Source organism: Trematomus bernacchii, unplaced genomic scaffold, assembly GCF_902827165.1.
Source record: "Trematomus bernacchii unplaced genomic scaffold, fTreBer1.1, whole genome shotgun sequence".
NCBI lineage: Eukaryota > Metazoa > Chordata > Actinopteri > Perciformes > Nototheniidae > Trematomus > Trematomus bernacchii.
Window position 1 is genome coordinate 9892859 of NW_022987689.1, and position 27248 is coordinate 9920106.

The 27248-nt window shown below is 38.5% G+C and overlaps 1 protein-coding gene across 6 annotated transcripts in view; it reads left to right on the forward strand.

Moving 5' to 3' along the window:
• astn1 (astrotactin 1) overlaps positions 1-27248 on the forward strand; it is a 395124-nt gene that overhangs the window by 52790 nt on the left and 315086 nt on the right. For all 6 annotated transcript variants that reach the window (XM_034138228.1, XM_034138230.1, XM_034138231.1 and 3 more), the window contains exon 2: positions 10240-10421. In XM_034138228.1, the coding sequence (XP_033994119.1) occupies positions 10240-10421 (182 nt within the window). The remainder of the gene's footprint in view (positions 1-10239; positions 10422-27248) is intronic.

Consider the following 27248-nt stretch of genomic DNA (forward strand, 5'->3'; position numbering starts at 1 on the left):
TAAACTGCAGGAAAACTTCTTACTTTCTAAAAATGATTGTACTAAAGATTCCACATTGTGAAGTAGGGGAATGAAATATGTTATGTACTGTACATAACAATGCACATATTGATATTTTCAGCATAGTTGATGTATAAGAGGAGTGCTTGACAAGAATAAAAGAAGCAGAACCAAGGGATAACCGTTGCTTTTTATTCTGCTGTCTTCAGCTGTTCCGGAGTTCACTTGTATTTTAGCTGTGTATTGTGAAGTCGGCTGTGAAAATCAATATCAAGGCGTCAGTATTTACTCTAGGCCCTTTAAAACTCTTGAACTTTTTTTTTTGCTTTATTTGTTTATCTTTTTAAAAGCAGCAGAACAGACTGCATGCTGATTACAGATGGAGCCAAATTAAAATTCACAGCATAGTGCATCATAGCTCCAACCAGCATGTTGTCAGACTCGGGGAAAACTGGTTTCTATGCTGGGTTGAGTAATGACTCAGCATAAGATAAAACACCCTGAGCCGTATACATCACTGCACGTGTCTGCCCTCTGTGTTAGCCGAGAATCAGCACATGTATGCTGAAGTATGTTATGGGGTGGTAGCAAACTGTTACAAATGAACTCCTCAAATCCACTAGCAATATGTGCCCCGTTTCCATGCCACATTTTGATTATCAAGTGTGTTTATTCTGAAAAAGTCACAAGCGTTTCAAGGATCACTTATTCTTTCAGTGTTTACCTAGCTTGGCAAAATTGGAGATACAAGTAGCTAACAGCTAGCTGGCAAGTTGTATGTTAACCTAGCTTAGCATTTTGGGAGATACAAGTAGCTAACAATTAGCTAGCGTGTTGTATGTTAACCTAGCTTAGCATATTGGGTGATACAACTAGCTATAAGCTAGCTAGCATGTTGTATCTTATTTTAGATACAAATAATACACAGAGAAAAGTCAAATAAGCATAATGTGTGATCTACAGACATGCAACCTTTTATTGGCAAATAGTAGAGAAATAGTTAACTCAAATCTTTTTTACATTTTTGTTTGTGATCGGAAACAAATGTGATTCAACATTAATACTATGAAACAGTATTTGTATATTGTGGATGATATATACAAATATTTTGTTTGTTCGTGGTATGGTGAAGAACCAAGCTGCATTGTACCAGCTCAACAGTAGGCTATTCCTTTAATATATTCAGTATATTTAGGTACATTATCACATGCCAAATAATCTCATATCCCGTTCAGAAGAATCTCAAATAAAAGAGCCGATATATTATAATATTTGCTTTATGATGGGCTAGCTTTTTGAGTGATGGCTTTCATGATCAATTCAAGCTTTGTTTCCATGGTGATATTGAGATTCCTCTGTCCATGCCACATATGCAAACAGGAATATGCAGGAGAGTGATTCATAGACATTGTTTTTCAAACAAGGCCTTGGCCACATTGAGAAAACTTTCTTATGACTCATATAGTGCAAATAAGCCCACATAACATATTCATATCATCATGTATCCACTAAAGATGAATTATAACGTTTTTACTACGTGAAAGTCGTTTCCTAACCTTCCATCACAGCTAAAGCGCTATGTTTACGGTGTGAAAGGGATACTTCACAGCCCCCTCAGAAATGAGCCTCACTTTGGTGTGGTTAGAGGACGGGGTTGAAGGACGACCTTTGTGTGTTCACATTGGAATAATGATCTAGAAATTAGCCGTTATCAGCCGGGGAGTTGTCTTTAATAGTCGTTTATTACTACTACGTTTGGGGAGTTCAGAATCAACAATTCCAAAGTAATTTCTGCCTTTCGCCCTCTGGTGACTCCACAATGTGACGATTGTTATCATTGTCTCTGTGGAACAGGGTGTAGCGAGAGAGAATACACTTGTGGCATTACAACCTTCGTGAGAGCAAACTCACTCATACACAAGCTGCACTTTGTGGTAAGGTTGGGGATTCTAAGTGTATGCTATCATACTTTTTATTTTATTTACATTTTCATTATTGTTAATGTATTACTTGATTTATTTTTACTTGTGGAACATTTTCTTACCAAAGGAAAAACCCTGATTAAAAACGGATGAGGTTTCAGGGTCATTCAGAGTCACAACCAACAGTATGCTGTTAAGAGACGTTGCTTTTGAATTTGTTTAATATAACTTGTCAATGCTAAGAGCAAAAACATAAAAAAATAATGGAGAGCTAAAGTGAAACTGATACTTCATGGTTCTGTTCCAGACATATGAGAACCAAATTCATAGTCTGCATGCAGAAGTACACTTAGTAAATCATTCCTGTCTCTTCTGATGCATTAATGTAAATTATTCCACCCTCTCTGTAAATATTTCATAGGATCTGTAGATTCCTTTGAATACTAATAAGTGAATTGTTGTGTTACTTTGGTAAAACCACAGTTGTGGCCAATTCTAATAGGCTACTCATTTATCTAAACAAAGAAGATAGTTAACCCTTAGGAACAGGCTTCACGTTATCACAGACCAATTAAAAAAAACCCTGCTGAGAGATTGCACTGGGTTGCAGCAGATAGTAGAGCCCACAGGTACCGTCAGGAGACCTTGGCCTCTACTCAATGCACATCTGATGTGTCAGCAGAAAACTCTGAATGGACAGTTACCCCTAGGAGTTAATTAGGAGTCTTTTTTTGTGCAAAAGATTGGTGAAGGAAGGAGTCCTAAAACCCGGAAGTTAGTAAGCTTTTTACCACTTCCGGTTCCCCTTGTATTGAAGTCAACTGGTTTTTAAAGTGTTTTTTGTTATAGCCCTAAAATAAGGTTTGTTGTTTATAGCCGAACGTTAGCTTTTTACTTCTGGCATGGAGCATCGGCACTTTCGGCAGGTTATTTTCATGCTGCTGTTAATCTGGAGATCAACAGACATAGCGGCCCGCGCATATGATTATATAATCAGACAACGTCCGTTAAAAAAATTATAACACATAAAGCTTTGTTAGCAATTATTTGTTAGTAATTGTATTGCTCGAAGTGGAGTCGAAAGAGATGAGTTTTCAGTCTGCGCCGGAAGATGTGTAAGCTTTCTGCTGTCCTGATGTCAATGGGGAGCTCATTCCACCATTTTGGAGCCAGGATAGCAAACCGACGTGTTTTTGCTGATGGGAACTTGGGTCCCCCTCGCAGTGCGGGTGCAGCAAGCCGTTTGGCCAACTTCAGGGTTGGCCTACAAAAAGCCCTTATCCGTCCAATCTATACGGATGACTTGACTAGTTAACATATCATTATAGGGACAGCAACCGCAAAACGAGCGGCATGACATTGTACCCGAACTGCCTGCTTAAAATCCTAAAGGCCTGTATGAATCCATAGCAGCTCCAGTTTAACATTGAGTCCCCCTCCATACTTATCCGGAAGCACAGTCCAATAAGATGAATGATTTTATTCCACCTCTGACTCTTCACTGTGATCTTATTGCCTGGAACGGAACAAAGCCTCCCTGCTGGGTGCTGAAATCTGACAGCCTCATACTGTGAAATCTTTCCAAACATGTTCCCCGGCTTGTCACTAAAACTGCACGCAGTAAGTTGTCAGTTCTGCTTGGATACAACAGAGGTATTCTCTTGACTTTTTGTGTCTCGTTGTAATACAAAGTACATCTTTAACAATGTAAGCACAACTTGCTGAATTCTCCAAAAGGTCCAAGTGTTCTGTCAATCAATTAGTGAATGAAAGAAATGCTTTGTGGTGGGATCCTCTGTGCTGGTACTGCCCATTGGTTTAATGCTTGGATTAAAGATTAGGCTTTCAAAATGCTTAAGAAAGATGCTTTGTCAATTTAATTCTAAAGGAATTGAAACTCCTTTTAAACTAAATGCTCCAGCGAATCTGCATTCAGAGGAGCTACACCAATAATGCGGCTTAATCTGATTACTTTGATCAATTTTAATGCTCATGGGTGGCCACTTTCTTTTTTTCTCCCTCCCTTTCCAACACTTCCTTCATCGCCCCTGCATTTTCATCTGTCTTTTTTTCTGTCTCTCCCTTTTGTTCTCCATCCTTCTTCCTCCCTGCTGGGTGGTGCTGCACATAGTTCCATGCACCAAGGCGGCGGTCTCATTAATACCGATCTCATGGCAAACTAGTCCCCAGAGGGAGAGGGAGCACACTTTTTAAAAAAGTGCCTTGTCACACTGTGGCACATCATTTGCATTTAGGTTAAAACTATTCAGGACTCTCTTAAATCTTATCCGTGGGCAGAGGGAACTCCCTCTTCACTGCGGCATGAGGGCATCAATTATTGTCAGGCCAAATCTTATTATACTCTCACAATTACAAAACACACACACACTGCTGTGTCACAGGAAACACATTGTTTTGCTTTGTAAACAGGTTATACCCTGTAAGGGTTATGGCTATTATCCAGCATGCAAGTGTTTTCTTGGCCAGTAATCAGTGTAATGGGCTGTCTGACAAACAAGGTGGTGTGCACTCACACGGGGGGAAGTGTAGTGCTGGCCCGCACTGCATTGTTATCTCATGTATGTACAATGTGTGCACCAAGTATTAATGAAGCCTGCTCTTACTATGAATAGATTAAGCTAGGTAAGTGCTTACATAGATGGTCCATATAAAGTGAATTGGTAATTTACATTAGAGACATTAGCTAACTAATTTAAGTCTGGGAGATGAGAAAAATCTATATTAGGATAATAACAAGTCTAAAAGTCGACAGCTGCACCTGGTCACACCATTTGTCTCCATGGCTTTGAAGTAGACATTTTTACAAGAATGCTAGCTTAATGACGTGAATCCTGAGTTTAGCAGGAATATGTCTTATCATATTATCCATCTGAGTTTAATGTGTTAGTGTGTTACTTGAGTATGTGCTAAACACTACAATACCGTCTGAGGAATTCAATCCTCTTACAGGTGTTCACTTATTAACCAAAGTATTTGACACAGTTTGATTTTTCGGGGAAGGAAAACGTGACTACAGTTAATTTTGAGGGTAACATTTATGTTTATATCTAATTGTTCAGCATTTAGATATTTCCCTCTGAGCCCAAACTGTCAAACTCATGATGGCACTAGAGAAAAGTAAATTGAAAAATTATTATTATTCTAAAAACCACACGTCAGTGAGAAATTTTATCAAAATCCATCCATTAACTGTAAAGATCCTTCATTGGTTCGACCATAGTGCGAGCTTGGCTTCAGCTGTAAATTAGTATGCACCACACTTGTTTTTCTTAATGTTTTTTGGCAATCCTTCCAAAGTTTATACCCTTGTATCTTTTGGAATAATGCTTTTAAATAGTAGAGTAAAATAATAAATATATGAACATTTTTCTGTAACTGTAATGGGATGTAGCATTAATATATGTGTTGTAATTATTTAGAGATATTTACCTATGATAATGTTATCCCATGTGTGATGATTTGGCCTAATATGGAAATATAAAAAAAATGCTACTCCAGTGATCTTGTGTTTCCACATTTAGGGAACGAATGATGGGGAAAACGAGAAAAAACTGGTCAAAATAATTCAGCAGAGGTCCTGATCTCCTGGCTTGCTCCCATAATGCATTTTGTTTTTCCCCAGTCAGAATACTAGTGTAAAGCCCCCAAATCAATTGAGACCCACGTTGTGCAGGTGTAACTGGATAGCTCTGAAGTTTTGCACACTGTGTAAAAGCCTGTGATCAGCAGTAAAATCTTGCTTGCAACTACATCCCAGGCAGTAATCAGTGTAATGGTCTTGTGCTGCATGGGGTTAGCTGCGTTTATATATAGATCTCTACCCACGCCTTGCAGTGATAAGTAGGTTGTGTGTAGTGAGAGCTGACGTCTTGAACATTTTATGCCTCACCTATTTGCCGCTTTCCAGTCCTTGTTGTTCCCATCCTAATTCTCATCTACCCTGCTGACACAAGTGCGTTAACGTACTGCTGGAGTCACTCAGTTTTGGGCTTTTCCCTTTGATCAAGCCTAATCCTCATTATTATTTACAGGCCGTGATTTGGTCTGCAACCATCGCTGCGCCACAGCACGAATAAACTAGCAACATAGTATACACTTTGATCAATTATGGACTATTCACTGAAGGACCGTGTCCCTTCAATGCACCCCCATCATCCCTTTCTGCTTTGCATTGTGCTTGCACAGCTTCTCTGCTGAGTTCATTGTGACATCTATGTGTACAATTAGCTTTACATTTGGAAATTTGATAGCTTGTATTCCACTAGAGCTGGCACAATGTATTTAGGTAATGGTTTTGTGTTCAGCATTGGGTCATACTAGCTATAATTAGTTGAGAAGTCTATTTCATGGCAGAGAGTCCAAAGTGATCTATAAATAGTATACGGTTGTGCATTAAAGGGGACTTGATCAGTTCTACTTCTTAATTAGAATCTTGAAAGGGAATGAGTGACTCTGCTACCAACAATGAAAACTATAAACCTGGAAATAAACAATACAAATACACAGAATAACTATCTAATTAAAATGAGATTTTCTCTATGTCTGTCGTTAGATTTTCTCAACAACTGTTCTTCCGATTGACGTCACTCTTGGCATCTGTACTGCTGAGGAACCAAGGAAGTGCAGTGTTGAGTGCGAGCTCTTAAGATCTATATAAAGAGACATTTACATTGTGAACAACAAATGTTGAAATCCTCAGAAGGAGAGCTTGTACTGCTGGCTGTTAGAAGCCAATCAGCAGCACATTCCTGCTTTGCATAATAACAAAGCTATCTGTTAATGTACGAAAGTTACATTATGATGCTTTTAAGACCTTATTCAGTAAAATGTAGTATTGCGTTTTAGGGGTGTAACGGTGCACATAATTCACGGTTCGGTATGTACCTCGGTTTGGGGGTCACGGTTCGGTACGGGTTCGGTTCAAGAAGAAAAAGCAAAAAAAAGTCCCAAATGCATAATTCCAGGTTTGTTTTTTATTTATTTTGAACAGTAGTGCAAGTGTCAGTTTAAAAATAAGGAACTCTAACATTTTGAATAATTAACTTTATTACACAGTTAAAAACAAACCACAAACAGTACCACACACACTCAGATGGCCATAGTATCTATAATGGCTGATGTCAAACAAAAAGATTCAATAAGCTGTAAAACTAAAAAGAATGTCTTGAAAATATTACAAAATAAATAATAAGATAGTGTGGTTCTTCTAGCTCCTTTGTGTTATCTGAACTCGCAATATCAACTTTTCTTCTTCTTGTATTTTGTTCGTTTTGTTGTGTTTTCTTCTTCTTCTTCATTTGTTGTTTAAGGGCGGCTGGCAAACAGCTTTTAGATGCAATACCGCCCCCTGGATTATATATAGTGTATTGGATACTGCCCTGAATGACAGACTTTTTTCCCACTCGTAAAAAAAAAAGGCCTATTCGTCGTGTGACTGCATGCACTGACCCGTGACGTCCGAACCGTGACGGTACGGGACGAATACGGATACCGTTACACCCCTATTGCATTTATAAGTTAAATTATGAGGTTATTTTAAAATACAGAGGAAGTGAAAAGTCCTATTTTTGTGTCATCTGAAAGACTCACTGCGAGTGTCTAAATGAATGACTGCAATAAGTAAGACCCTCTGGGTGTCCCTGATCTGTTTTGTTTGCCAAATAGAGACAATATTAGCAGTATTTAAATTAAATAGGATTTTTTATTTTTACAACACTTTTGGTACCTGTTATAGCAATTGGTTATAGTGTCGATGTGTTGATTCTAGACTGGACTTGGTTCAAAGAAATGTCTATGCTTCATTTAACCATTGTTTCGGCATTGTCTCAGTAACTAAATGTTACTGTAGAGTAAAGACTTTCTACACATTAATATATATTTACCAAAGGTCTAGAAGAAACAGTTGTATGTAACCCACAAGTAAAAAGACCTTCTATCCAAATTTGGCCCTGTTTTAACCTAGTTTATTAGATATCGTTTGACTAGCAAATAACTACACAGTTACTTACTGTGTACGTCCTCTCAACACAGTCTAGCCAGGAACATATATTCCATTTCAGCAGCAGCCTATTGGAGCATGCCTGTCTGTATGGAGACCGGATTCAGTCTGGAGTTGCACTTTCTGTGATCTCGCTTTTCATTTATCGTTTCTTCCAGTCAGCGCTCTTACCACTCATGACTTTTGAGCCTGACGCATCTTTGCTAATCTCCACACTTACATAACAGAGAATAACCCATAAAGCTCTGTCATGCATTTATAATGTCTTCCATCTCAGCACTGTGTGTTTTGGCGTACATCACTAATATATCAAACAGCGAGATATGCAGTGTCTGAGGAACTGAGCTATGACACAAAGCACAATGTTTCTTTATGCTCCACTGCTTCCACAATTTCAGTGTTTACTCATCTTTATCTTTTTGGGGTTTTCATTATTTTCTGGCATATTTGTTCCTCCTAACATGGATATAAACTCTTGCAGTTTACAAAGGGAGTTTGGGGATAGAAGGGGTTGATGGCAGTCACTGAATACACATACAATTGAAAACCAGTCATTCATAAACCCAACATCGGAACCTATGAGTTTTGTAGCAGAAAGTGGCCAAAAGAGTGAGGCAGGTTGTAAAGGAGATGTAAAGGAAATTGGTTTTAGAGATGGCACGGTGTGGATGGGTGTGTCCCGGTAAAAGAACACGGAGAACAGACTTTCCAAGTTTAGATCTTTAATTATACTCGGTCTTGCTGTTAGCCATGTGTGTGTGTGTGTGTGTGTGTGTGGTCTGTAAAAATAGTACAAACAAAGAATGGCATTAATAATAATCACAATTATCTATTATAAAACAATTATAGAATCAATACAATTGAATTAAACAAGCGAGTGAAATACAAAGAAGTTAGCAACTAAGCTACCACTAGCATCCAGCACCGCTAACAAACTAGAGACATTACTGCCTACTAAGATATATACTAATATTACTATTTAGGGCGACAGTGGCTGCGAGGGAGTGCGGTCGACTCGTCTTTCAAACAGAAGGTTGTGGGTTCGACCTAGCCCATGCAGTCAACATGTCGATGTATCCTTGGGCAAGATACTTAACCCTGAGTTGCTCCCGATGGCATGGCCAACGGTGTGTGAATGTGTGTGAATGTTAGGTCCTAGAGTAAGGTACACTGCTCTGTACTGTATGAATGGGTGTGAATGGGTGAATGACATGTAGTATGTAAAGCGCTTTAAGGGGTCTTAAAGACTGGATAAAGCGCTATATAAGTACAGTCCATTTACAGTCCATTTACTACATATAAACACTGACAAGTTTGCATTGCACAAATAAACACTCACCTTTATGCATTTACGCACAACACTTAACAGCATAAAAGTAAAGAGAATGTTGAGGAAAAAACGGGAGGAAAAGGCACTGTCGTCTCATAAACGAAACTGAAAGTAAACATATCACCGGCACACAGGCACGGCAGCTCCGATGACGTCATGCGCATGTAACAGCTCAATTCACCAGGAGCATTAAAGGAAAGACACGTATAACATAACATCAACAAACCAACTTATGAAATAAATGTGTGGGCTTTCTAACACAGGTGTTGTATGCCCGTAGTTTGACCTTGTTCAATGGGCTGTACCACTCGATTGCTATAAGACTTACGTACAGATGACCTTCTAGCATGACATGATGGTGACGCTTGTTTAAAAGTTGATTGATCACCAAAGTCATTATGATACAACATCTGGGAACCATGAATGTCTGTACTACATCTTCACCAATTCATCCACTAGGTCTCTGTTGGTGTATTCTATTTGTTAGCAGTACCAAATGTCATTGCAATTATTTGCAATAAAAACCTGAAATGTCAACCAGTGTTAAGTATTTATAAGCAAATGCTGCTAACACATTTATGTACAGCTGTCCCTTATAGCATGTCCCAGGTGGTGAAGGTAATGCTCGTTTAAAAGTCAGAGAATTCCCAACGTTCAAGTCTTGAGCTCTGAATCATCTGCTAGGTCCATTCCAAATGTCACGGCAATTCACTCAATAGTCTTTTTCAAGTCTTTCAATAAAAACCTTAGTCAAACAGCTGTTGAGGAGTCTTAGTCCTGCCCAAATGACTTACTTAGTTTTACAAAATCGTAAAAAGTAAATTAAGTTAATATAACAACACAACACTACAAGATGTCATTCTTTTTTGGTCGCAAATTCCTGTGGATCTCTGTGAAGTTGTAATTTGCTCTGCAACAGCATTTTGCCTATAATTTAGTCTCCTTTATCTGTCCATTGTCTCCGGCAGAGATCTCTGGGAATTCAGAGGACATCCCTATGGTGCGATGGAAGCAGCAATGGCTGGAGAACGGCACTCTGCTCTTCCACATCCACCACCAGGACGGCAGCATGAACCCCCCCGAGCCCACCCAAGACCCGGCCAGCGATTCTGCAAAGGAGGAGCTCCGCATCCTGCACATCTCTGTCATGGTAAGACTCTCTGCTGTTTGGGCCGACTGTTCACAAAGCAGCTAAAAATGGATACAGTTTTGAAGTCTAATATTCCAATATCTTTTATTTTGACATGCTGCCAAAATAACTTTTTAATTGGCCGAATCCTTTCATTTGCGAAATTATAACGATAAAGAAAGAAATGTTTTTTCTCTCTTTCTCTTTCATTAACATGAATATGGATTTTTAACATAAAAAAATATTTTAGTGTCGAGTTATTTTCCCTAAGGCTAAAAACATTGTTAGAGATACGGTATCATCTCTGAGATAACATGATAACATGTCCCTGCCTTTTGTTTTGTTTCCCCTGTGTCTTCCAAATGAAACAGCTGAATGAACACTTTTTCTGGTTTTACTGAGTGAACGTTTTAGGAAGCAGTTAATTCTTGCTGATGTTTGTCATGGTACATTGGCTGCAAAAATGCTTAATCTACAAAACATCTTGGTGTCTTACATTCATCTCATAAAAACTCTCCAAATGTTCATGATTTAAAAAAAACAAAAAACCACTTTCACTCCAATGGCAGTTTCCTTTACAATAAACCCAGATCTAGTTCATGACAGATGTTTTTACTGCAGCTTCCCTAATGGTATGGGTGTGTTCCAAATGTGAATACATGAAGTAAGTGCATGTGGACTCCTGTATGAAGCAGAAGGCTTCCTAATTAATAAAACATAACAACATACCTTACATATATACTTTAACCTCTTTATTTCCCAGACATGTTAAACATACAGGCAGACCCAGACTCAGTTTTTATGTGTGAAACATGCATTTATAAAGTTCTACATTTTGTTTGCAGAATTTGTAGATTTGTGCATGCCTGCACTGTTTCAACCCTTATCTGCTTTGCAAAGTAGGAAATGAATTCTTAGATCTCGCAGCCTTCCCCTCTTGCCTGAGGAAATGTATATTTATTAGATCTTAGATATGCCACACCTACTCCCAGTGCCCTTTTCAAGCCCAAAGACATTACAACAGTGCTTTGATGGATGATATGTATTTTCAGACATTGAAAGCATATTATAACTGCATACACAAATGATTAGTCAGCTCGAGAAGACTCTCGCCAGCAGCTACATCTGCTAAACGGAGGCAGGGAGCCGCGCTTTCCACACCCGCTGAATGTCACCGACCTTGAGACCTTGAAAGAAGTGTCCTTGACTACCCTCTTCATATGTTGCATGTATTAGCAAACATCAAGCCGATCTTCTACGCTCTCAGCCTTGAGTTGTGTCGAAATGTGTATGTGTTAAAGAGATAACTACTGCTGAGGTTGTGGTTCCTACCTCTTTAATTTACCTCTAAATTCACATTTGTACCCTCCGCTCTATCTGCATTGCACATCCCATAAACCTCCGCTCTGTGTGTTTTGTGCTCCCTGCTTGGTTAATTCCTCATCCTGAAAGAGCTGCGTCGGTATCGCTGCCACAAGGGTGTTTTCATGAAGGTGTGGGTAGAGAAGGATTAGCATGCAGATCTGAGCAGACCGTGACAACAGATGGAGGCGGTGTTGCCGCTGCGCTGCCCGGGCCCCGCTGCAGCTTGCCACCCTGCTGGAGGCCCCGACCCATAAATCCAAAGCCGTGTCACTTGTTCTGCTCCATGAGGACACAAAAGGATCCTGTGATGGCTGCTTTAGGGCCTTTTTAGCCCAAGCACACACCTGTCAATGGACCTTGTTCCATTGTGTGTCTTCTTCGTGTCCTGGATACAGCTGGGACGTCTCAATGGCTTGAGTTCTCAACATCTCTCTAAACCTTTCTAGTATATGCAACAAGCAGAAGGGAGGAAATAGGATTAAACTAAGGGTAAGGGCTGCGCAATTAAAATGTTATCACATTTGCTATATGGACCGGTACAATATTTAAATAGCACGACGTACACTATGTTTGCTTCATATCAAATCAAATCAAATCAAATCAAGGTTTATTTATAAAGCACATTTAAAAGCGATTTTTGGTCGGGGCCAAAGTGCTGTATGTAAGTGTAATATGCCATATTGAATGTAATATTGTGGAGCTGCAGGAATATCCCGACCTCAGATTCATATTCCACAGACTCATGAAAAAACATATTTGTTTGCTACAGATTCTCACACCATAATCAGTTAAATGTATTATTCCATGATAATGAGAAATATCATAAATATATGATCAATACTTCTAATATGGTGAATCATATTGCACGAGCAATACAATTTAAAATAATCATAATCAAATATCTCTCTAACTTACAAGGATGACCTTATTTTACCAACCTCAAACAGAAGCCGTTTGTTCTACAGTATTATCCCACTTAATGCTTAACACTTCTCTATTACGTTTTAACTTGGAGGCTACGATTAGCATCGTTAGCACAGATGTAGCTACCACTTGCTTACTACATGCTAACCCAAGCCTTAACATTCATTAACGTTAGCTGACTAAAAACATAAGCAACACATACATAAAGTACTCGAATTTCACTTACCATAAAACTGCATTCATGCACCGTCTGTTTTAAACGTGGAGCGAGTCACAATAGTCCGATATAAGCATGAAGAATAGTCCACAAGGCACCAGCACAACAAACACGGCCGAGTTCAAGTTATGTTCCCCGGATGAACTGAGCAGGCAGAGCCCCTGTAGCATCACAGAGCTGCTAGCAGAGAGACAGGAAGCTAACAACAGCAGTCATTGGACAGAGCTGTCACTCAATGTGACCACGCCCTAATGTATGCATAACTTTAAGACTTAATATAACTTAAACAAATTATAAATGGTAGTAACTCATTAATAAATGGTGATTTGTTTAACACTTTACAATAAGGCTCCCTTTTGGCAGTTACAAATGTTAGTAACTCATAAATAAATGGTCATAAAGAGATGCCAAGAAACATCTAGATGGAAGGGGGGGGGAATCAACTGAGTGAACAACAGATACCAAGGATGCTGACTGATGAAGAAGACGAAGTAAGCTAGGTAGCCAATATAAGGCTTAGTCATCTTGCCAAATAGTGAACCTGTGTTGATGTATGAAAACTATGTTAGAACTGGTTTATAAATGGTTCTTAATGATTAATAAAGTATTTACAACCTAATTAATAACCTAATTATAAACCCTTTATGAATCCTTTATAAGGGTAGTCTTATTGTAAAGTGGTACCCATTTCAGACTGCATGATATCAATTTGAGTATGTCAGGTTGTGTGATGAATAGAAGTTATCCTGTAAAATTAAAACACATTTTTAAAAGTAGAAAAATTGTTACATTTCACCTCAAGATTGTGCTTCAAACATGTTTTTTATCCGACACATGAAATGGCTTTAGGTCTGCACACCCCAGCCAGGTTTACTCAGCCGGTAAGCAGAACGTCTAATCTACCACAGGTCATTGCCTGGCCACCGTGCCCACCATGAGACTGTTTATGCCTTATGGATGAGTTGGGACTCCAGCATTTTTAGGCTTGAAGACAAGCCAGACTTATTATAGGCCTAATCCTAAAGGGGAATCAGGTTCAATCAACTGCACCAAGAGGTAAGGGTCTGATGCCAGAAAAGCACCAAGACCTCCAGCCAGGTGATAATCTTACGTAAGCATCAACCGCTTTTCAATTTTCTTTGGATTTTACAAAATGGGTTTGAAATAAAATTAGAATGAAGAGTTGAGCAATTTATTAAACACTTATACTCCTGTATTTTTTTAGTTACATTTTTTTAAGTTGGCGTTTTCCTCATGCAGGGTTCAAAGCCTCTCCCTGAGCATTCGTATCCAACAAGGTGACCACATTGTCCTCCACTTGCCGCGCATGGTCATCCATAATAGATGACTTACCTTGTGTTTGCCTGTACCTACACCAGGTGAAGCACTGGCAGTTCAAACACATGTCCTCAACTTCAGCATGAACCCTACAGGCAGAGACAGCTACAAAGTGAATCCCAAAACTCGAAATGAAGACAAATATAACGTCTATATATTAAAAACTGCATAACATATTCACCTAAGCTTGATTTGTTTATCCCTTAAGACTATTCAGCTCTAGTTCATCATTCCGATTCACAATTCTCCCCTTTTGAATTTTAATTGGATGATGATTTTCCACCGGGCCTCAATGGATCAATCCAAAGATCACTCACAAAACAGAGATATCCAAACTGAAAATCATATACATCATTTTGTAGATCAATACATTTTCTTCAAGCCTTGGGGTTGGATTCAATGTTTTGTGAATTATAAAGGAACTTTTCTTTTTCACATGTCAAACCATAATGTAGACATCCAATGACACAAAGTTAACAAATAACAACATATAATGCATACTCTCTTCAGTCATTTTAAATACTGCAGGTCTGGCCCACAACACTACACACAGGGATCAGATAGGGCAATTTGGTTACATTTGGTAACTAGTTTGCTGTGGCAAGGTGAGCAGTTAATCTGTCAGAGCCGTATAACTTCTGATGTTAATGTCAGGCAGCTCTTTTGTTTAAGTATGCTTTGTTCCGTGAAATATGAACCTCAACAGAAGTACTTAAATAGTAACACTGAATCCTCTTTCTTTGGAAGTAAATAACTTGTACACATATTTCATTACACAATCTATCGATTCTGGTCCCGTGTCATAGTGTTTATCGCAACATAGGTTGTCTTTTTCCAGAGAATGTTCAGTAATTCTAAATTCTAAATAATCTGAAATCACTTTTACTGCTTACATTGGCTCATTTGCTCTACAGCAAGTCCACTTCAGTTTTATTAATTCTACCAAATATCACAAATCAAAAATATACCTCCAGGGGGTTTTCAAATCTGCACAGCATACAAAACCCTCTCCTTAATCGTTCTCTTGGGTTAGGAAAGTACTTCCCAAAAAATCCTTCAGCAAATTTCAAAAACCCTAAGGAAGGGCAACTGATAAGTGATCTCTCTCTGAACAGATACAGACATGCAATACATGCTGTGATTACAGAGTAAGCATCATACTGGTAGAATAGAATTACAGTACAGACATGACAGAGTAAGGACTGGTAGCTAGAGAGTTGCCAGTTCCTTGGCACTGCCGAAGAAGACAAATAAAGTCAATTATAATGATATGGATCTGGGACAATGTCAAGAAAGTTTCCAACCTTTGTCAAACAGCTAGAACCCAAGCCAAAAAAACCTAATCTCATGCATGTTAGCAGCGCCAAAGAGAAGGAGGATTTTCCAACACAAGTTCTTTAAAACTTTGATGACAGATATTGGAATAAATTAAAATCAGATGTACAGTACAGTATAACATGACAGGAACAGGCTTTATGTCATGACATGCTTGAGCTGCCATAAGCACATTATAAAGAGTATAACACAAATTGTAAAAAATGTATAAATGACTAGCTACCACAAAAGGGTTTGTAGTTTGTCAGAAAGAATAACTTTTATTTAAACATTGCCTTTCCTTTCTAATATCTATTTTAAACATTGTGTTACTGGGACTGAATGTGTATAATAATGCATTACATTGAGTTTTATTGTTTACAGTTTACAGCAGTTAGAGTGGTAGCACTTTGATTTGTACCACAGTTCAGTTCACAATTCGAAGTGTGATAATTCTTTGGTGATCTTTAAAGAAATATGGCAAATGAATCCTTGGAAAGGGCGTCACAGGGACACACACACACACAACAATAAGAAGCGCCATTCAGTTTATGGGGAAGATGATCATTGTGACCCAGCATGGCTCGTGGGATATTGACATTCATGTCGTGACCCTCCTAAAACCCGTGTTGATAGCATTGATCGTATAAACCTTAAATCAATGCAGCCCTGACCACTTGTAAAGCAGCAGCCTCGACCGAATCGCGGCCTCCAGAGCCGCTCTCTGAGCATCACAACATGGTGTGTTTTCTCTAAAGCCTCCCGACCGAGACACACCAATCCATAGCTTCCCCGTGAGCTGTCAGGGAAGCACACACACCAGAGCATGGCCCCTTTGTAGTCCTGCTGGATCTCTGACACAGACACCTTTGGTCTTTTTACAAAACAAAAGAGAATTCTGAGTTTTAGCAGAGAAACTTCAATGCAAACTACACTAATCCGTCTTTAACATGAATCAAATTACTGGTTTGTTAAAACGTTGGTATCAATAGATTGAATATTACTCATTATGGCAATTTGTGAATAATGTCTGTTGTCTACGTTAGGTGTCTAATGTAAGATGATATTCGTCTACATTTTAAGGGATGAACACTACCTTGCTGTACGGAAAGCAAATGCCATCGACCGCAATTGTGTGGTCATTAATACATGATTGATTGGAAGTCTATCCAAGCTAGTCCACATGTAATTTAATCAAAGCATTAGCAGTTTCTAGGAGCAGTTAACATTTACTCCTCCAAATTGTATCTCTCCTACTTATAGGGAATGTTGGTACACTCTTTACTCGACATGCTTAGCAGTGCAATGTCATGTCTTCTCAAACTGGAGCATTTATCAGCTATAAGACATTTATCTTTAGAGTACAAATTGCTTTAAATACGTCGCCAGAAAGGCAAATAATGTATCCAGTCCAACTGTATTTATATAGCACATTTAAAAACAGAGTTGACCAAAGTGATGTACATCACTTGTACATGCATTTAGACACAATTGATAGGACATAAAACAAATGTAAAACACAAAACAATAAAGCCATACTTACGGCCCGTCCACACAGCGGCGTGCGTTGAAGCTTGCCGGCGGGCGTGTCTGAAACTCGACCAACAACCAATCGCATGAATCTCCCGCCCCTGACACACAAGCAGCGGTTTGATTGGCTAGAGCTTGTACTGGCATATGATTCGATTGGCTGACGCTTCTGCCGAGGCTTCAAAAGTTGAACATTGCTCAACTTTTGCAGCGAGCCACGCCAGCAAAGCTCCGCTTCGCTTCCCACAATGCAGTTTGGCGAAAAGTGACGTCACCCCATTCAAAGTGAATGGTGAAGCTTTCAACGCACGCCGCTGTGTGGACGGGCTGTTAGAGCCACAGACTGAAACTAATCAAGACGTTCACATTAAACACTTGTTAATATGAATTTGGTGTGCTTTCAGCTTTTTTTGCAGCCCGCAGTGTTGTTGAGTAATGCAGCTTTAAGCCTTCACTAAGCCTTTTTTTTAGCCAAGCTAACTATATTGTTTCACTGTGCCCCCACCCTCCAATCTTTCATGTAATCCACATGTACGCTCTACAGTATGGAGCTCTAATGGGCCATCAAAGTCTACTGAAAAATAACAGCTTGGACACAGGACCAAACTAACAAGCCATGATGTCAGGGATGCACAAGAACATTTTTCTATGACTGTGTTTCTTCAGCTCTTGTGTCTGTGTTGCACATCACGCTGTGTCTCAGTGAGCCCGCGGGGAAAGTAAGTCGGACTTAATATGGCGTCAGCATCAAATCGTTTCCTCTGTGTTGGGATTGAAGCGAGGGTCGTTGTCTTTAAAAGCAGATGGTGTGCTTTCAGACAATCTGACTTTCACAGTTGAAGAAATGTTAACATACTGCGTGGATGTTTTATTTTTCCTTTAAAAACGTACATGACATGGCATTGGCTTTATACTAAAGAAAAACGGGTACCACTTTACAATAAGACTACCCTTATAAAGGGTTTACGAATAGTTTGTAATTAATTTATTAATTAGGTTGTGAACACTTTATAAATCATTAATAAGCTTTTACAAGACATGAGATAAACAGGGCAACTGTGACCGGTTGCTTGCCAAATAGTGAGCCCACATTTATCTGTACTGCTAAGCCTTATTATAAATGGTAGTAACTCATTAATAATGGGAATGTGTTTTACACTTTACAATAAGGCTCCCTTTTGGCAGTTATAAATGTTAGTAACTCATAAATAAATGGTCATAAAGAGATGCCAAGAAACATCAAGATGGATGGGGGGGAATCAACTCAGAGAACAACAGATACCAAGGATGCTGGCTGATGAAGACGAAGTAAGCTACGTAGCCAATATAAGTCTTAGTCATCTTGCCAAATAGTGAGCCTGTGTCGATGTATGAAAACTATTTTAGAACTGGTTTATAAATGGTTCTTAAGGATTAATAAAGTGTTTACAACCTAATTAATAACCTAATTATAAACCCTTTATGAATCCTTTATAAGGGTAGTCTTATTGTAAAGTGGTACCAAAAAATGTATCACTTTGAAAGGCTTCAAATTCATTTATTTTACAGAGAAACCCTGAATGACAGAAAGAACAGATACAAAAAACACAAAATGAAGAGGCAGCGTTTGCTGTGGCAGTACAAATGTTTCTCCTTTCATGTTTATTTCTTTCAACTTCCAGCTGCTGCCATATGTTCCTGATAATGTTTTGCTTCATGGCCACTCACATCAATATAGAATGAAAAAAGCCATATATTTTGTTCTGCCACCTTTCGACACAAAGTCTGACTCACCTCTGCCCTTCCTATCTGCCTTAACAGATGATGAACAGAATAATTAGCAGTCGCTTGACAATGATCCTATGCATGACATATAATGTAAGCTCCTTTCAAATGCACATGACCTTCTGTTCTTCGTGTCCAGATGAAACAGAACATCTTGTCCCAACCGTCAGGATTCCCTCCACTAGCAGCAGTTGAATATCATAGGGTTTCACACAGAGCTCCTAAGCTATTATTTCCCTTGCATTCTAACGCATATTTCACATTTTCTGAGCATTTGTAGGGAAGTGAATTGCTGCTTCTCATTCCCTGCCAACAAATGAATTAGTCTCACCTGAACAAGCATAGAAATTCGTTTTGGATTTGTGCTGCTGATACTTTGGGAACAATAGTCGCTATTACTATAGTTGAACATTCAGCCCTATGATATTGAATATATGATGAACGAATACACATACTCATGCTGAAACATGCTTAATATACAATATAGTACACATTTATGGATTGATAAGGTATGTTATAGCATAAAAGGGATACTTGGTGTTAATAATTAATGTAAATCACATGTGAAGGCTGAAATCAATACTTAATCAACCAATATGGAACTGTTTAGAATATAAGACAAACTTGTAAATATATTAGGCAAAAAATAATTATAGCTGTATGTCTTTTTAACATTCGAGGGATAGTCAAGAAAAGAACATTTCAGCAGCAGAGAGACTTCAGTCATGACAAAAGCAGACTGTTTGCCGCTGTGAACATTAGTATTTGTATTGCTTCATAGGCTGTTTTAGTCCGGTACGATCCTTCCTTCTGTAACAAATCGATACAGGCAAGATAATGTAGGACACAATACAAATATCATTAGAAACCATTAGAACAACTTGAGTGCTGTTCACGATGAACAAAAACAAAAGACGCGCGTGACAAGGACTGCGAGACGTGGGTACTTTTTTTCTTGAAATGACGTAAATATATCGTAATATCGGGATGCAGCAGCAACCAGGACCTCTTGTTCTCATTTTGATTTCAATAAATACATTCTTCTGCAAATCGCTCTACATATATTTATTAAATATTCCCTTTATCACAAAAAACAGTTAAGGGGATAACAAATTAGATATGTTTGAAATGTTGTTTGTCTCAAAGGTCCGCATTTTCAAAGATTATACCATGTGACGATAGACATTTGCTTTGCCTCCATTGTATGCTGAGTATTTGTATTACCCCTTGTCTTATCAGTTTTGTTTTCTTCCCGCCGCATCACCTTTTTAAAATCCATGCACCCTATAGACTTCACCCCAGAACACAGGGCAAAGACAAACACATGCACACCCCCCCACACTTTACACAAACATAAAATAAACATAGCACACGTCAACAGACTACCCTTATCTTGTTCCCTAAATAAATGTTGTTTGCTTAATCCCTGAAGGAATTGTGTTAAGGCATCAGGCAGTGCGTTTAGTGGCATTATAACTCAAAGTTCTTATTTGAAGTGTAATGTTAGATATTATAATATATTGTAGTGTTATTTATTGCTTTGTAATGTATTAATTGACATTTATCTCGTCTGAACCCTTCGAGACTTGTATTACTTACCGGTTTCCTCTTTTCTATAATTTTTTCCTTTTTTTTCGTGGCAATTTGGGGTTTCAGATTATTATAACTATAATAATAATGTACTTGTCATCAATAACCTGGCTGATATCGAAAGCCTGCTTAAATAATTCAGACCTTATGGTTAGATCTTCCGACGTTTGATCTTTAACATGCCTTCAGTGTTTCAGGTACATTTGATGTCAGCAAAAATATGGCAGCAACACGATTCCCACTAATACTACTAGGATCATTATTTCCTCCCCTGTAGAAATACCCTTCTTATGGTTGCTGTAAGAATGAGAAATCACCGGGGGACCAAGCTTTTCAGACACTTTTCTGCCAAGTTGTGAACAGGTTACCAGGATTATTCTGTTAACTGGACTATTCATTACACCCGGGACACTCTTTTTGAAGACCTTAATGTCAGTATGGCCAATAGCTGGGTCACTCTATACATTTAAACGTTGCCAGGGCTTGTGCTTCACATGGCAGTTAGTGGCAGACGGATGAACTGCGAGGTAAAACAAAGGTATATCTAATAGTATGTGGCATTACAGCTGTATTTTAAAGGACCAAGGTTTTGTTTTACTGTTAGGGTTGTAATGGTACACAACATTTCAACTGTTTGTTAAGAGTCACAATTTGGGGGCAAGCTCTGTTAAAGCAATTTTATTTGTGCTGGCTAGCTTAAACTTTCTTGGTTTTAAACCATAAATAAGTCATGCAGACTCTCAAAATTGTGTTTCCTGGGTGCGACCGAAATTACAAATGAATACCTTAGTAAGTACAGACTAAAGATGAGTTAAAACTGATCCTATCGAATGTTAACGAATGCATTTGAGGATTTATAATACTATTTTTAAGTGCTTAGTTTGAACGTTTGTTACTGTGGTGCCCCCCAGAGAAATCACAAAAGATGGTGTCAAAATGACACACATCAGCCCTGTCCGCTCACCACAGACCCAACCAGGACACGCTGATGCAGACAATAATACTTTTCAGAACACACAGCAGTGTTTCCCCTATATACAAATAGCGGCGGCGCACATTATGCTGGGCCCACGTGCCTTAGCACCGCTGCTATGACTCCATCCTAGGGGAAACACTGCACAGTATATTCAAAGGTCTTGTATGTACATATGATTGTTATGGCTAAGAAAACCAACCATCATTACCGTTCCTCTAGGATGTGAACGTCCCTGAACTTCGGCCGTGCATCCTCCCTTAAGTGCCAAAGTATACGTTTGTTCCAGCTCTGCGGGTAAATGACTTCACATAGTCTGCCTCCTGGGCTGTTTTATTTTTGAACACGCGATAATGTATGCAATCAGAATAATATAAAAGCTGCTAAAGTATAATCTGATAGAACATTTAACATAGGGCTTTAAAAGCAGCACAACCCTGTAATGATGAACTACATTAGGGCAAACTCGTAAGGAAGCTAATGTGTTTTCAGCTTTTGAAAACACTAAACTGCATTTCTAACAGAATAAGTGTTTACATGGTCTTAAATGAATGTATTCTCACCACAAAGGCTCAAGCGCTATCATGGCTTCATGCCTTATTAGCTTTTATGAAACAAACCAAATTGAATCAAATGATTCAAACCCGTTCTGTCATTAATACTAATTTTCCAGTAAAGAAAACCCTGTGTGACGTTTGGGAAATGGGGTTGTGACTTTCACATCAGTCCAATGTCAAAATCAGATCTAGATCATAAAGTATATTGTTAATAATCAAGATTCCTTTCATTTCCTTGCAAGTATTTAATATAAGTCTTAGACAGCATTGACCCTGGCGTCTGATGTTAACGCGATAAGAAATGCATGAGGTAATTCCATATATCAAAACTGTCCATTTATATCATTAATATTGTAACTTGCTATCAAATCTAATCATCGACCCTTTGGCTACGATAAACATGATTATATACGAATCCAGAAACTTCCTTTTGCTATCTTGTAGCTGTCAGATAGTCCCAATCTTTCCGCCTCGCTGCGTCCAAGTGCCTCACATCCTGAGACTAAGTGACAGATTGATAGCTCAGCTCTAATACCATGCCCTGGTCTGTCCCACTGAGAAAGGCCATGTCTTCTCTCTTCCATTCAGGACTTACATGACAGGAGTGTAAGTCATAAGAAGCACCAGTGCCATTATAACATCATCCTCATCCGTTAGTAAGTGGATTATGGGTCTGGAGCGCTGGCATGCTCCGATGTGTGGTTTGGTTTTATTGGCTCTATAAGAGGACACAGTCCACTTAGTCCTCACTTTGATTCCAAGTAATGCCTGACATTAAACAGTTTTTTCCATTTGCTCTGTATTAGCCCCCTCCACGCATCACCGCTAATGCAGGTTGATGGGTTTGAATTACATTTATCACTGAGGAAGATTTGATTGAGAGCCATTTGAGGTACTTGACATTTGACATCTTGTTCTAGTCAAGGCAGGGATGAATGAAACAATAGTGCTGCTTAAAATTGAATATACACTTTAATAGTTATGCTTAGTTATTACATTTTAACATTCCTTAACTATGCTCTACATTTTACAAGATTTGTATCAACAAGAACACACAACAAATGTCTTTTGTAATAAAGTGGCCCTATTATGCTCATTTTCAGCTTGATATTTGTATATTGTGTCTCTACTGTGACATGTTTACATGCTTTAATGTTCAAAAAGCTCTTTATTTTTCTCATACTGCCTGTGCTGCAGCACCTCTTTTCACCCTCTGTCTGAAACCAGATCCTAGTCTGCTCCGATTGGTTAGCTGGCCAGCAATGTTGTGATTGGTCAACAGTTTAGCTATGTATTGCTCCTTAACCCACCATGTACAATGTGTCGGGGAGCTAGCCAATAGACCGGTGAGTGTTACATAGTGATTATTTTCAGGAAGTAATCAAAGGAGTCCAATGAAGGGTTGGTAGGGAGAGTGAGAGGGAGAGAAACTCCCTCTGGAGGGAACTTTTGGATTCTTACCCAAAGCAAACCATTTACATGCACACAAACCTGTATACTGTAACGCACTATACAAAAAGGAAAAGCACAAAAAGCATTAGGGCCTCTTTAAAAAATATATAATTGGATTTGGTAAAAACATGCATCATAACTATTCTATTTATTTTACAAGATTATAAACAACAATTTCTACTCACTCTCTGACACAAAAGTATATAATATAAACAAAAAAGACCAATGGATTTAAACATGTGTCATAAGAAAAAGCTAAATTAAGTAGATAAGAAGTCCTGCCTGTTTAAGTGGAACATAAAAAGCTATTTAACGCCTGATTTGACAAACTAAAATGTATTTAAATCAAGGGAGCCATCCACCTCTGTGATACCCCTACAACCACATCCATTGCCCCCCCCCCCCAGACAGATCAGTGCTCCAGCATCCGTCTCCCTTTCCCCTTGACTGTCGACAACGGATGCTTTTCAGACACATTTCCCTTTCTTTTTCTCACTTGTAATCAATGCCGATGACTACACAGGGAGCATTATGTTTCACTCACAAGTAACTGCAACCCAGCAAGTGCGGATTGCATGCTTTGAATCCCTCTTTATTTCACAGACAATGGGAGTAAAATACGCAACTATACATCTTAGGTGACAGCCAGTGACATTAATACCTGGATTTCCATTGTTTGTGGCGGTGTCAAAGAATGAAATATACAACAAACGGGAGGATGCTGCCTAGATCGAAGTGACTTTGAACTTGAGTCACTTTAGAGACAGACGGGGTAAAAATCTTCTATGGTCCCTGAAATGATTTTGAAATTATAATAAATTGATTGTGCAAAACTTATTTTCACAGCCTAGCATGACATCATATTTAATTATAGGTTATAGGTTTTTTCTTTGCTATTTAGGTGTAGAACTTAACAACAACACATACATTTGATATGGGATGGATAGTGTATGTCCCTGACAAGTTACTGTAGCACATTATCAATTGCTAGCTAATTTTGTTCAATGTCTGCTTGATATGTTTTGTCCTTTTGCTGGTAATCTGTCAATATTTACACTCCTTCCAACTTTGTTTTAGTGCATGCTCATACATGTGATCCATTGTTAATAAAACGGCATTAAGTGCGTTAATGAAAACTTAACACATACTTGATTAAGCTAACCTTCAGTGTGTTAATGATTGAAGAAAAATGTATATCTATACAGCCCATTTTCAGTTTTTTTTTTTAAATGTAATTTTGTCATGTCCTGTAGATACCATAGTGTAGTCACTGTTTCATTTGAATGGGGAACTTCATCAGTGACTTTCAAAGTGCTGAAAATGTAATCACTACAAACCAAATGACTCTCCTTTTTGACCACTGTTCATGCAGATTTAGTGCAGAAGTAGGTCTGTACCATGGTGTCATTTGTTAATGTCCTTGACTATGCATATTGAGCAAACAATTTATGCTAATAAGCTCCACTTTTGCCAATGTTAGTTAACATGAGCAACCCAGCTTTTTTCTATTCGGCCTCAGAATTCCTAAAATGTTTGAAAAGCGATTTTCTTTTTTATGTAAATGAGTGATTAAAATCCTTTTTCATTTGTGCCTATCTGCTCATAACGGCACATCAGTTTCCACTAACATGTGTTATAATACTGTTGTTTTGCTCACACCATTGCTTAAATGAAATTGGCAAATAATTTGTTTCCCATAATCCTTGTACCTCTCAAATCACATAAAAAGGGTTGACAATTTGAGTAGAGGCAGGAAGTCATAAACACTTATTCATTTATGTTTCTTACTTTAAATGACAGCTCGATTTTCGGACTGAGAGGCACTCACTATTTCTTTTAAACCCTTCTCCAGTGGCAAATTGCTGCTGTCTTCTCTCGCTTTGTGCTGTCACCGTGACATTTTCATAACTCTTTTTGACATTTTCCAAATTGCACAACCTATCTGATTCAGAGTTCCCAGCTGGGTAGCATCAGATACAGCATGGCGAGGTAGTAAATTGCACATACTGTACATGTAACATTACGGGTCTCTGCTGTCACCTTTTCTAAAATATCACTTTGAGTAACCTTAAAAATGCAAATAATGGGGCTAGATAACAAGAAAAAATTGAATAAAACTGCCAAGAAAACTGTTCTCTTTTTCTTTATTTCAAAGGAGAGATATGATCTTATATTCAAACTGACAATTGCTGTCTTTCCCCTGCGTTTCCACAGGCTGTGTGCTTTAAACTTGCCTTGACTTTGATCCATATCCTGCTTCTTGGCAACATTCTCTGACACTGTTCTCGCCTTTCTCGCTCCCTCTTTGACTCTCTCCCCTCTCGTTGTCTCATTTCCTCTCCGGTTTCTGTATGATTCTGTCTGTGTCCCCGCTGCTAACCTGTCCTCAGGGCAGGCTCGACGCCCTTCATCTGTCCATCTTGTTCCTACGCCAGATCCTCAACACCCGCAGGTGCTAGTGTGTATGCTGCAGCATCACTCCTCTCCGGAAACAGGTTCATAAGTCATTTAAATCAGAGTTAAAATGAGCAAAATGAATGTGGTCATGTGACCTGGCCCAGTCGTCTGGTATCAGTGTTTCCTGCGTATGAGCTGATAGTCAAAGTCACAAGAGACTTTTCCCATATTTTCACAGGCTGCGAGTAGATCTGTTTTCCCTCTGAGTTTTTTCTTAGTTCAGAAAGACAATGGTCTAACGTCAAGGTTTTTTTAACTTATTTGTGAAAGACATCAAAGCTTAACAGTAAAATTACCACTTGAATCATCAGTCATATATTAAAGTATGTATTTATATGTTACAATCCAGACTCAAATATGTATGTTCATTTAATTCATTTCTTGTTTTACCAGTTACTTATATAATTGTAATTGTATCTTTAATTTTAATTATCCTTGTGTGAATCTGTACTGTACTGCTTTTCGCTCTCACTCTGTTGCTGCTTTAAACCCCAAGGGGATTAATAAAGGTCTGTATTATCTTAATTGATCTTCTCTTAAAGGTCCCATGTCATGGCCATTTCTACTGATCATAATTCCATTGTTGAGGTCTAACTAGAATAGATTTAAATTGTTCAATGTTCCAAAATCACAATGGTTTATATCATACAGCATCTCTGTATTTCCCAGGCATGGTATTTCTGTTGGCAGAAGGAGGAATGGAGAGAAATATGTGGAAATAATACCATAAATAAAATGTTACCTCTCATTTATCATATATGAAGAATTAATTTTCACAAATTGATTAAAGCCAATCTTAAAATGATTTAACAAATGCCTGTTTGAGACTCCTCAGTGCACACAAAAACATAACTTGGAGAAATAAATAAATACGGAAATGTTATTGATCACCCCTCAATTATGTTCTCTTGTTAAGAAATGTATTCTCATAAATGATGCGGTAAACAGAAGGACAGAATTACTTTAAACTGACGCCGTTTTGCATTTCTATAGGTTGTAGATACGAGCATGGTTTTATATACTATCACGTTTAATCGTGTTTTATGCCGTTCGCCAAGACTTGATAAGTCGCTCGTAAAACACAGGAGGCATGGAAACTAAGAACACCATATGTGGTCAATTGTACAGCTAATATAACACAACAGTTGTATTTCCTTTAACTGGTGGATTATGGATATATAGTTGCTGATCGACAGCTGGAACACAAACCACCAAATACAACAAAATAATTCAGATCCAGTCGTCATGACTCCACTCCGGAGGGATTCCCCGATCATTTCTGACAGTTTCTCATCAAGGGGGTGTCTCCTGTCCCCGGTACAAACACACTGCCTGAGGAAGGTTATGTGTATTTTTTTTGTCAATAA